This window comes from Amblyomma mixtum, chromosome 4 (genome assembly GCF_055824585.1).
Source record: "Amblyomma mixtum isolate Tamu chromosome 4, ASM5582458v1, whole genome shotgun sequence".
Lineage (NCBI taxonomy): Eukaryota > Metazoa > Arthropoda > Arachnida > Ixodida > Ixodidae > Amblyomma > Amblyomma mixtum.
This window is the reverse complement of record NC_143015.1, coordinates 49,509,097-49,522,017: the sequence shown is the minus strand read 5'-3', so window position 1 is coordinate 49,522,017 and position 12,921 is coordinate 49,509,097. Positions and strand designations below refer to the sequence as shown.

At 43.2% G+C, this 12,921-nt stretch overlaps 1 protein-coding gene across 1 annotated transcript in view; it reads right to left on the bottom strand.

Annotated features, from left to right (window-relative positions):
• LOC149346458 (uncharacterized) overlaps nucleotides 1-11,644 on the bottom strand; it is a 29,322-nt gene extending 17,678 nt beyond the window's left edge. Inside the window, exons 1-3 of the mRNA XM_089541341.1 lie at nucleotides 10,487-11,644; nucleotides 9,410-9,567; nucleotides 7,587-7,743 (exon numbers count right to left, since the gene is read on the bottom strand). Coding sequence (XP_089397467.1) covers nucleotides 7,587-7,743; nucleotides 9,410-9,437 — 185 coding nt within the window. The 5' untranslated portion in view covers nucleotides 9,438-9,567; nucleotides 10,487-11,644. The remainder of the gene's footprint in view (nucleotides 1-7,586; nucleotides 7,744-9,409; nucleotides 9,568-10,486) is intronic.
• Nucleotides 11,645-12,921: the final 1,277 nt, after the last annotated feature.

Sequence of the window (12,921 nt, the reverse complement as noted above, 5' to 3'; positions counted from 1 at the left end):
CTGCTTTCATTCTTCGCCGTGCTGTTCAATTCTCTTGAGAGGACACGTCAACGCTTGTGGATTGTTGACGTGCTGCACATGTACTGGGTAAGTTTTTGACACCATACTTCATTTCAAAGCTAAAGTTTTTTCAGGAAGCTGACCGCAAGCTCACAAAAAAGGAGAAGGCAATTCGCATGCGGTTCCCATAGTCGAATCGACAAAAGTAAAGTGTACCCAGGGCCATACGACAATAAAGGCAACTTTTCAAGGGACCGGCAAACATGATCCGCTTCATACGGACATGCACACACTTATAAAACAACTCAGGGATCATTGCAAATGAAGAGACATGGAACTCTGATGCTGAGCTCAGACCTAGATAAGGAAAAAAAGCAATCAAGCCCAGGCAGCTGCCAGTTTCTAAGGGATCCTGTCCGAATCCAACCCTTGAAGGTTAAAACATTCTCGAAGTTGATTGAAGACGCAGTTTTCTCCTCCCTCTATCGGATATGTTGCGTGAACTTATGAGCACCGTCCTAACACCGAATTTATTATTGAGTATACAATATTTGTCACCGTATGGGACTACTCAATATGGAGGCAGTGGGAGTTGAGCTCAACCTAATGCCAGCGTGACGTTGTCCGAAGCCGAGGCAACACACGCTTAGGCCTCGCTAGGCAAACTGTGTCTGAGTCGTCGCCACTCCTCGTGCCAGTAGGGTTTGAAGCTCAGGTCAGTTATCAGTAGCAAAGAACACAGGAGAAATGCAGTAATCTGTCTCGTCATGCAACAAGTTTTTGAAGCTTCGTTATTTTAGTCATTAGTAGCAAGGAAAGAACACAACAGAAACACGGTAACTTGGCTCTTCATGGCAGTAGCTTTGGATGGTCATGTTAGTTATCAGTAGAAAAGAAAGAACAGAGGAGAAATGCCCTAACCTGTCTCGTCATGCCACAAGTTTTTGAAGCTTCGTTACTTTAGTCATTAGTAGCAAGGAAAGAACAGAGCATAAGCGCAAAAACCTGTTTCATCCAGCCGCCAGCTTTTGAAGGTAAGTCCAGTTGTAACATCCTGTAGATAGCATAAATTAAGAGTTCTCGCTTGGTTCATAGTATCCCTAATGAAACAACACAAGTTTTCTTTTGCAGAGAAATACGTGGAGCTGATGATGACAGCATTTCCACTTTCTCTAAGAAAGTTGAAAATAATATATATTTTAAAATATATAAACGATATAACCGCTCAGATTAAGTGTAACATTAAGCTATTTGCAGACGACTGCATCATCTACAGGAAAATAGAAAGTCCGGAAGACCACATTGCGCTTTCCCAGTCACTTGACGCTGTGGTGGATTGGTGTGACAAATGGCAGATGACCGTTAATTCTAAAAAATCAGTGTGCATGTCAGTAACCAGGAAAAAAATATCCTCATCTTTCCCTTACAGCATTCACGGTACGCCACTCATGACAGTCTCCCAGCCTAAGTATCTTGATATTACACTAACCGCTGACTTTAGATGGGACGTACACATCGCTAATGTAACATCGGCAGCATTACGAAAACTGTTTTTTTTTAGATGTATCCCACTCGCACCAGCATCTACTGAACTCCTAGCATACAAAACTTTCATAAGACCTATTTTAGAGTACGCCCACACTGTTTGGTTTCCGGAATCAACCACTAACAAAGCAAAACTAGAAAAAATACAAAGAAAGGCACTACGGTTCATCCATAATAAATATAAGCGTACTGACTCCCCATCGAACCTTGCAGCTATTTCAGGACTCCCGACGCTATCAATGAGAGCAAAGCACGCGCGTTTAAAATTTTTATACCAACTGTTGCATAACGATTATAACATCAATGTGTCAAAATATATTTGCCCGTCCCAGACTCGACTGACACGACACAAACATGCACTCACTCTAACTGATTATTCCTATCGCACAGATGCACTTAAACATTCATTTTTTCCTGTAGCCATCCGAGAATGGAACAAACTGGATGCCTCGATTACTCATGCGCCGACCTTAACAACGTTCGCTACAAGGCTCGAGGCCAGTATTGCCGCAGAGTAACGCTCTCAGTGATGCACATGGGCCTCTGGGGATTGATAATCCGTTTCACTTCCGTTCCTTCTTGTCGTCTTAATCAGTGCATCACCCCTTGCGTAGTCATAGTTTGTCTTCCTGGGTTCAATTGTCCGCTATCATTCAGCATTATTATTGTTTCCATCATACACGTATCTTGTATTGAGAGCCAAGGTTTTTTCTTTCATTTTTTGTTTTCGCTTCTACGTGCATGTTGTTCACTGTTAGCCGTGTTTGATCACTTCATATGGTAACCTTGTCTGGAGCTGATTGTACATAGTTTGTCCGCAGGTAGACAAATGAACCACTGTTCTACTAGATTTATCTTTGCATGTGATCTTGCCGCATTTTGAAATTTCCTTGTGTTGTGTGATGTAGTTCTTGCCTCAGTGTAACTGTTGTGTATGCCCACCTGCTAGGGCCCCGTAAAGGGGCCTGCAGTATTGAAAATATTTAAATATATTAGTTGAAAATAATTATTTAGTTGAAATAAATATTTAGTTGAAATTATTTAGTTGAAATAAATATTTAGTTGAAAATAAAATTATATTTCCAATGTTCTAATTGTTTGTGATTTCGTATTTTTGCTCCCCCCTTATGTAATGCCCCACCTAGGGGTCCTTAAGGGAAAATAAATGATGACGATGATGATGAAAGCAAACGCTGTACATAACACTAACATCTCACCAAAGAGATTGTTTGCGCCGATCGTGCACTTTCAGTTTCTTAGTTATATTGAATAAACTGAACATCGGAGGTGCATATTAAGAATACGAGTGCGCTCAGAGACGTCTACCGCAAAAAAGCTTGCAAATTACGCCTCCCCCCCCCCCCTTAATTTCAGGCAAAACCATGCATGGTTATTCCAGGTGGGAAAATGCTAAACTGAGCAGTTCTGTACACACCACTCGTATTTCACGATTTGCGTAGACTTGATTTTGAGTTTTAAGCTGTGGGTTTTAAGTTATTACGAGGTTCTGTGTATGTGTAGGCTTATCTGCAGTTTTTTAGCTGTGCTTTTCTGGCCATATACCATAGAGTAATGTTCGCCTCTGCTACATGGGAAAAGCATGTGCAGTCATCCTCACTTGCAGCCATTGATTCTGCATGGCTGAGTCACTAGGGGCTGCTGGACGACAGCCGGCTCTGGGTGCCACCTGCGTGATGGTAATCCTCCAGACATAACAGGCGCCCGCGGCTTGGACGATGGCCTGCCGAAAGGCTCGAGCTGCCAATCAGGACGAAACAACAAAAACGTCACTGACCCAGTTACAGCAAATTTAACTTCCGCAGTATTCCAAAAAAGAACAAACAAAAATTGGTGGCTTAACGTCCCGAAGCGACTCAGGCTACGGGGGACACAGCAGCGAATGGCTTAGGGTAAATCTAGATGCCCGGAGGTTAGTAACGTGCAGTGATTTTTCAAAACACTTGGGCGTTTTTGCGTTTTGCTTCCAACCAAACTTTGTCGTCTCGACCAGATTGAAAAATTAGGAGAATCTTTAGCGGCTAAAGTGGTGAAAGGCGAAAGCCTGAGTGCTGCATTCTGCTACGCGATTGTTCACTTCACATTCTGTTGGTGCATTAATAAATTGCCAGTCAATCAGCTTAATCTTTGCCTTTAGGAGTGGAACGCGACAGCGTGTTGTAGCGCTGCCAGGGTGTCCACGGAACGCCACCCGTTTGGCGCGATATAACGCATTTTGAGGAAATTAAATGGCGCTGTAATTCTCTGTAATCTCGGTGGACGCCTGAACCGCACCGTACAGGAAGGGAGGAAGTGGAGTGAAAGAAGAAAGAGGGGCCGTAATGAAGAAAATGAGATTTGTATTTGAGGAGAAGAAGTCACGCAGTAACTGTCTCTCATATCTCGGTGGACACCCGTCAAAATTCGCGCGCTGTGACGTCACGACCATTTCCACCAATCTGAAACGCGGACAAATTCGATAACGCGTCTTGGTCACGACAGTATGAGCCATTAAAGGCTTTCGCCTTAAAAGAGAGTCCTCCGGTTCACCATGGAGCGCAGTAACCACCGAGTTGTAATCAAATGGTTTCTGTTACAACGTGCACATTACATGAAAAAAAGTACGCCACTATAGTATGTACGTTATGTACAATTTTTTAAGCAGCAAAAAAAAAGCTCCAAATACCAAAAAGCGATATCCCAGTGATTACTAAAAGGTAACAGGACACAATATTTATATTCACCTTCAGGAAATAGGAGTGCCTTAAATGCGATGAAAGGCAACAGGCTAGGGTATACGCATGAACGATCAGCATCGCACGAATACTTATGAATTAAATACAGGAAACTGCCGCATGCCTCAGGAATGTGGTGCATTTTGCTGTATAGTAGCCGTCCCTGCTATGGAGTTTAATTAAATCTCGAAATCCTAGTTCTCACCGAAGCCAGGTCTCTTATGCATGAATGCAACCGCACAGACAAAGCGCACAAAAATGATTCAGTCCGCTCTATCAGGGGCCCCGGAAATAGAACCACAGTTGTTGATGCTGGTGTGAAAACGGTATAAATACCTCCCCGGCTGTTTATGCCCATAGAAAAGCTGTATCTTACTGGTAATCACCTATGATGCCGAAAAATGGTTGTAGTTAGGTTAAGGACAGCGTATCCAGATATGGAAGTTATGAGACTGCAATAATGTTAGGAGACCAGAAGCAGGCACAGTGGGTGAGGCAACAGATGCGGGTTAAAGATATCCTAGTCGAAATCAAGCGAAGAAATGGGCCTGGGCAGGGCATGTAATGCGAAGGCAATATAACCACTGGTCCTTAAGGGTAACATAGTGAACTCTGAGCGAAGGCAAGTGTAACAGGGGGCGGCAGAAAACTAGTTTGGGGCATGAGATTAAGAAGTTTGCCGGGATACAATGGCTGCATCTGGCAAAGAGCAGGGTTAATTGGAGAGACACAGGCAAGGCCTTTGCCCTGCAGTGGCTGTAGTCAGGGTGATGATGATGACCTATACGGGGTCTAAAGCAAGCCACGTGGACCAGAAGACGAATGACGCTGCATATGCTAGTGTTAGAGAATAAACACACAAAAAAGAATTTTTTGATAGAGCCTGAACTGTTTTGTTGCGGATAGCCCAAATAAGTGCGAAAGGATTTGCAGGGCAAATACCGACACAAGAAAATTCGCATACTGGCAATTCGCATTGCCAGACATTCAGGTGATGATTATTTATTGTGAAAGATTTTGATGGTGGGAGCTTTTATTGAAGATGAGTTTTACCCGGCAAGTTCATGGCGGTAATTATCTCATGAGAACACTTTAAAACGTCATTTTCACCAGCGGCAGAATTGTTTCGCCAAACATTGACAGCGACAGAGTTTAGTAAACAGAGACTTTTAAGACAATGGACTAATTTTTATCGACTCCAAAAGTGACAGACAAAAGTGACAGACATTAACAGCTGCCAGGTGTATACCGAGAGACTTTGATGCCACCGATTTTTGTAGTGAGGGACTTCCATAGCGAAATGCATGTTCGGGGACAGAGTGTTTACAGCATTAGATATTTCGGGTAACATCTTCATGAACACAAAAAAACTTGGACGGTGGCAAGATTGTTCGTCATCTGTTAACCAATTGATAAATTTAGTGGGAGAATTAGTACATGCCTTCATTCATAGCCGAGGAACGCATGAGCTCTGTCCTTCATAAAACTTCTATGCAATGTATACCAGGTGCTTCAGGGAGGATGACCCCACTAATCTGAGGTAAAGAGTTTTTGTGGTAAATAGAAGCTTTTTGTGGAATAGCCATACAAGTGTTTGCTGATGTCAGAAAACAACATCATGTTAAGAATCAAATATTTATAATAGCTAACGTTTTAGGCATTACCGAGTGGCGCCTTATTGCAATTCGATATTTCTAGCCAGTCGTAAGTAATAACCATGTCCGTTTTTAGAATTCTGAGATCGAAATTATCCTTTCCAAAGTGGTTCAAATAAATTGGACAATTTCTCGCGAGATCTGAAGACCACGCGCCTGCGGGAGGGCGCGAAGTGACATCAATCCAATGGTGACAATGTGTGCCGCACGTACCACGGGACGCACTGAACCTCGCCCGAGCTGCAGTGCTCACCGCTGCTTGCCACATTGCTGCTGCAGTGCTGGTGAAGTAGAGAATGTTATGATCTCCGTGTTTCACGGAGCGTTGACTTTTGACTGGCGCAGCTGTGTGCCCTACAAGCACGCGGTTTTTGAACGGTGCGAGAAACGGCTCAAATTTGTCGCGCCGCAGTGGCAAGGGTAATAGTGTTTTCAAAACTATAAAAACATTTACGGCTACTGCTAAAGTCCGGCTGCGAATCCCTAATTGCAAACAGGTGCCTATGTGTAATAATTTAAAAGTGAACTCTTCGAATTTAGCTATTCAATTTACTAATTAACATGGTTTCTTTTTTTTTTTGGCATCCACCAACGAGGCTATTACTATTCAGGAAAAAGCTGCTCTTCTCCTCAAAAACCCTATGTTCAAAAATTATTAGCCGCCTTCCCTGAAAATCCTGGCACATGCTTCTCCTGTTTATCCTACAGCTGTTTTTCACCAAGTAAGTATGCGTACTTGCTTTTATAAAATGTTTTGCCCAGGCACTCAAAACTCCATAGACATGGAATGATCCACTGCTTCTGAAAGCATTACAAGAGTGCAGCTTTAGGTTTAAAGGAGCGCAACCTGAATTGGAATGCTTCCGCAGATAGCACAGGTACTCGCAGAAAAATCGTGTCAGAGTGAAGTTCGGGTAACAAAATTGGGCAGTTAAACTTTAGATTTTCTAAGAGGTGATGCTCAGGCATCGCCGATTGTGTGCGCAGTATGCCGCACAAGTCGTTGAAGACAGTGAGGCAAATGGCAATAATTACCACAGCAAGAGCTGGCATCCTCCACAACCAGATAGATATCTGCCATGACTGCAGATTCATAATCACGTGCGCTCTGTTAGAAGCCGCATGCCCCACAAGCGTGCTTAACACCTATCTCCTTCCATGTCCTCGCTCACAGTTCTCTTCAGGTTCCCACAAAGAACGAGGGAAAATGAAAACGCCTTTGCGTTCATAGTATTAGCTGCTCCTCTATAGCGCTCACTGACGCACTTGGTTTTAGTAACAACTTCGTTCGCGCACTTTTTTTTTTCATCACAATTTTACAATCCTAAATTATAACATCATGCTCCCAAACAAAAATTAAATGGATTTCAGCTCATTTAGTTGAAGTAATGGTCCCTTTATTGCACCTTGTTCCTGCCACTTGCCTTCCTAGACTTGATAAGTACCAACACAGATCACTCCCATTCATGTTCAGCATGTTGAAAATATTCTGTGCAGAATAAGAGAAAGATTAAAGCTCTGGTATAGTTGAGAAGAGTGCTTGATGGGGCTTTCATAGGAGTCAACGGCACAGATAAGCGGTAAGAATGAGCAGCCCCATTCTGGGGCTGCTCACTTGATTTAATTTCACCGAGTTATTCATGGTGCTGCTCACCTCTGGGCACCAATTTCACTCCCCTCAGTGTTGCGGTAGAGAGGGAGTGGGCCTAAGCTTCCGCTGGCACCCACGTGACGAAGGCGCACAGTGCTGCCTACACGCATGGCAGCTTCCTCCTCAATGAGGGTTCGATGGGCACGGACTCTTGCCACTGCTGGAAGACACGAGGAAGAAGGTCAGTAAGCATATCAGAGTGACTGGCGCAGCTCCAGAGACGGCCAAACCAGTTTTGGGAACCTTCAGTTTAGTTTAGCTTAAAGGGGTTTAACATCAAAAGCGACTCCGGCTATGAGGGATTTATTTATTTATTTATTTATTTATTAGAGATACTATCAGTCCGGTCAGGACGAAGATCGGAGTGATACAAGGTACAGATTACAAAGGCGGAACACGACAAACAAAACACCAGCACCGTCCAGTCGGTGCCAAGTTTTAACATATCAAAAAATGGAACTGACCTCTAAGCAACAAATAAAAAATGCGCAAAAATATCGCTGCAACTAAACAGAAAACAATGTGAAAACACCATGCCAAACACAAATGCAAGGCGCATTATATTAGGCACTATACCAACAAATCACGAACTCCAGCAGAGAGCACATCCACACCCGATGCGAGCACCACATTCTCTGGCAGTCTGTTCCATTCTCTCGCTGTGGACAGGAAGAAGGAATGCTTGTAGCAGTGCTTAGAAAACTTTTGTTCTTTTACGTGTCTGCAATGTTTACCCCGAGTGATACGTGAAGTAGTTTCGCTTATGTACTGCTGCTTATCGATATGTACCATGTTGTTCATAATCTTATAGAAAAGAATGAGTCATTTTTGTTTCCGGCGACATTGAAGAGGGCGCAAGTTCGCTAAAGTGTAAAGTGGGGTTACCTGATCTTGTCTTCGGAAGCGAGAATGGATAAAGCGAAGTGCACGTCGCAGCACTCGCTCCAGTACAGCTGCAAGTGTTTGAGTGTAGGGATCCCACACCTCACACGCATATTCCATTATAGGGCGTACGAGCATCTTATAAGCCGTAAGTTTAGTATCCTGTGTAGCATGCTTAAGTGACCGCCTAATGAATCCTAATCTTTTATTTGCTTTAGCAACAATGTTATGTACGTGAGTGTTCCAACGCAGGTCTGAAGTAATTGTCACTCCCAGGTATGTATATTCTGTTACTCGATTAAGTTTGTTTTCTTGTAATGAGTAGTCAAATTCGAGTGGATGATATTTCTGTGTGATTGTCATACATACTGTTTTACTGGGGTTTAAAGACATTTGCCACTTTCTACAGCATTCGGTAATGTTGAACACGTAACCATTAAGTTTAACTTGATCTTCAACTGAATTAACATTAGTATAAATAATACAGTTGTCTGCAAATAATCTGGTCTTGATTTCTGAATCTTCAATGAGGTCGTTTATGTAAACAAGAAACAATAACGGTCCGAGTACCGAGACCTGTGGTACTCCCGATGTCACGTCACACACTTGGGATGCGCTCCCGTCAATACTTACAAATTGCCTGCGGCAAACAAGAACACTTTCCAGCCAACGAACTATATTTTGAGTTTTTGAGTACTGATTGAAATTTGCTTAAAAGTTTTCTATGATTTACCTAATCGAAGGCTTTCCTAAAGTCTACGAATATTATGACGTAGTGAAGGGCGAATCAATCTATTCTGTAGAGCGCTTCCTGACGCGCTTGGTTTCAGTAACGGCTGGTTTTAGTAACGCCGACAGCACAGATAAGCGGTAAGAAAGAGCGCCCCCATTCTTGGGCTGCTCACTTGATCCACTTGAGTCCAATTATTCGCAGTCTCGCTCACCTCTAGGCACCAATTTCGCTCCGCTCATCGTTGCGGTGGCGAGGAAGCGGGTCTTGGTTTCCGCTGGCACCCACGTAACGAAAGCGCCAAGTGCGGCGCACGCGAACGGCTTCTTGCTTTCTCAGTGACAGTTCGATGGGCACAGACCCTTGTCACTGCTGAAAGACACCAGAAAGAAGATCAGTATTCATATCATAGCAACCGGCGCCACTCGCAAGATCGCCAAACCAGTTTTGGCAACGTTTAGTTTAGCTTATATAGGTTTAACTTCCCAAAGCAGCTCAGGGGTGTCATAGTGAGGGGGAATAAATCTATTATATGTTATTACTACTTAGGCTCCCACAACCGGCGACATGTGGCTACAAAAGAGACTGTCATCTAATATCTGCTAAGGGCAGGATCCCATGGACCTCAAAGGAGACAACAGCTGGCACATGGAGGTGTAATGAGAAAAATTTCGTTTGGTTTGCCGTATGGAGTTTAACGTCTCAGAGCGACTTGGCTGTGAGGGACGCCGTAGTGGAGGGCTCCGGGTGATTTCGGCCAGCTGGGGTTATTTACCGGGTTGTTGAGATTGCACAGCGCACTGGCCTCAAGAATTTCGCCTCCATCTAAATGAAAATGTTGCAGCCGGGATCGAACCCGCGTCTTCTGGGAAAGCAGCTAAACACAATAACCATCGAGCCATCGAGGCAAAAATTTGGCTTTGAGTAAATGGACGACAGATAATGTGTGTATTGAGTAGAGATGGAGAGCATCGTTTTTCTATGTGATGTGGACAAAAATCAGTGGACACTCTTGAACACACGCTAATGCATGCCCCATACGACATATATTATTCATACTTCACAACACTGTCGCTCAGAACTAAAAATGAATGTAACTCGAGTATTTCGTGAACAGAATTATTGCTGTGAGTGAGTGTGCTCAATAACTAATGATATTTTGTGCTGTGGTCGCAAGTAATTATATTTCATGAAAAATACCAAAAAAGAAGAGAAGAGGTAAGTGCTTTTGGGAAAGTAAAGTTCTCCCAGAACCATTAGTCCTTTTCGAGACTGACTGCAAACGGTTTACCTGTTCATCCCTATCAAAAGAGTGCAGCTGACAGTGCCCATAAGTACCTGTTCCAAGGAGAAAGCAAGTGTAACATGTGAAGGCAATGCACAGAATAGTTTCTGGGAGCACTTATTACACATTTAATATGAAAGGAAAAGGCAATAAAAGGACACGAATACCCCACGATACGATCTTGTACCTTCGGAGTGAGAATCGAGTGTGGATACAAGACCATATGTGTGTGTTGTGCGTGTGAGTGCAAGTTGGGTTTGTGTTGCATGAACAGCTGAGGCTGTCATATGGCAAAAATTGCAGGACGCGTATGCATCGCTTTTAAGAGTGGAACGCGGCAGCATGTTCCAGGGCTGCAAGGGTATTTATTATTCACGCACGCATCAGTACACAAACACTTCATGCAGTCAAAGCGCACAACGCGATCACTAGGTCCACTTTTTATGCAGTTCCAGCTAAGGAGTCTTCAGTGCTGGTGGCCTCGGTTAAGTCCACCTGCATGTCAGACAAATGTTTTCACAATTCTTGTTTCTCCAAGGCACTGCCCACCAAATGGTGCGAGCATTCTTGCAAGTAAATTTAGTTCACGCTTTACCTAGCATCACTGGGTCTTCCAATGTTTCTGATCAGAATTGCTTGTGGGAATTCATGCATGGGGTGCATTTGTCTGCTCGTTTCCTGCTTGTTCATTTTTCCCCTGAATTCCTGTATTGGTGACGCGGATACTGTTGTATACAAACAATTTTTTTGCTCTTTCCTCTGCTAATGTTTCGCTCTGGGTATTTTGGTTTACCAGGTTGTGACGTACTCAAGAGGGTACATGAAACGCCCCTCACACTATGTACAAAAACATTTTTCTTTAAGCTACACGCTGAGATATTAATAGTTAATGCAGGACTGTAGAAAAAAAAGTGCATTTTTGTCTCTACGGTGAATTGTCACCTTTGTGATGCTCCTGAAGCGATGAAGCATCGTTTCAAAAACTGTAAAGAGGAAATATCTGTGAACTGTAAAGAGGCGGTAAAGAAGCAATTAGTGTAAAAACAGAATACTCTGTAAGCTGTAAAGAGGCTGTAAAGAGGCAGTAACTGTAAAGAAGCATTAACTGTAAAGCGGCAATACGCAATAGGAGAGACTTCCACAAAGCCTTCTTGGTACTGACACTATTTCATTCGCCATGGATCGGCTTTACCAGCTGAAACAATCAAGTGGACTGCCATTTTTATTAGTTTGCTCTTTATCTATGTTGAGCAATCTATGTGCAGAATATTTCCTTTCCCTAGTTTGCTTTGGTAAGCTCGAACCGCGCACAGACATCGGCTCTTTCGGTAGCGGCTATGCTGGCATGGCTGGGCGCGCAGCATAATTTTACTTCTTGTGTTTTTTTCGTTTATTTATGTAGAATTTACGTGCTATTAAGGAATGCACTGCATTTGTGGAGTGCCACGCTGTTACCATGCTTAGTGAGTCAGTAGATAAAATTTTTCTTAACGTCAGATTAAATTTTTCTTAATGTCCTCTTTTATTTTACTTTTTTTTACAGACAACGTATCATTCAGCTGCGTCTTACACGTCGAAATTGCACCTCTATGCGGCGGCGTGTCCCCTGTTAGTCGTCTCCTCAGCAGTCAGTCTGTCGAAATTGCGCACGGCACGCATTTGTGGAAAGAGGACTGAAGTGTGCAAAATCACAAACTAGCAGCGCATTGCGTGGGGACTGAATTTGACATTGTTCCCCTACAGCGTCACTTTTCTTCATTGGTAGCATGCTGTAACCTCACAACAGGGGGAGGTCATTGCAAGAAAAATTCAGTTTCTGGCAGACAATTCAGAGCTTCTGTTCAGTTTAGAGTTTTTGGCAGCAAAAATTTGCTGCCAGAAACTCAACATCTGCAAGCGTGAGCGGGTGTGGTCAGCTGTAATAATAACAAACATTCTTTTTTTATTATTCTGGTTCTGATTTGCATCGCATAAATCAAGAAAAACCAAGCTAATTGTGGTTTCGAACCTGACAATGCCTTGCTTCTCCTGAACAAACATGCTCATACATTAAAGCAATAAGACACTGTATCCAACACTTAATGAGCGTGAGTTATTGAAAGCACCAACTGTGTCCTAGATGTGCGCACTGATCGGACAAATTCATACTGGCAGCTCCCTACGCCAACAGCACACATACTGCGTACCTTCTACGCTCAGTGATATGGCAGACTGAAAATAATGTATATACTGGGGACTGGCAGGAATTTGATGACAGCTATATGTTGACACAAATATGATTTAGTTATTTTAGCATAGGGTTGAGCGCAAGAAATGACTATAGCTCGAGGCAGGCACATGATTCGTTCTCGCTAACAGGACAGCATAAGAACACTAACTCGTGATAAGATATGACACGAGGACGGCACCACAAAACCTTATTATATATCAATGGCTAGACG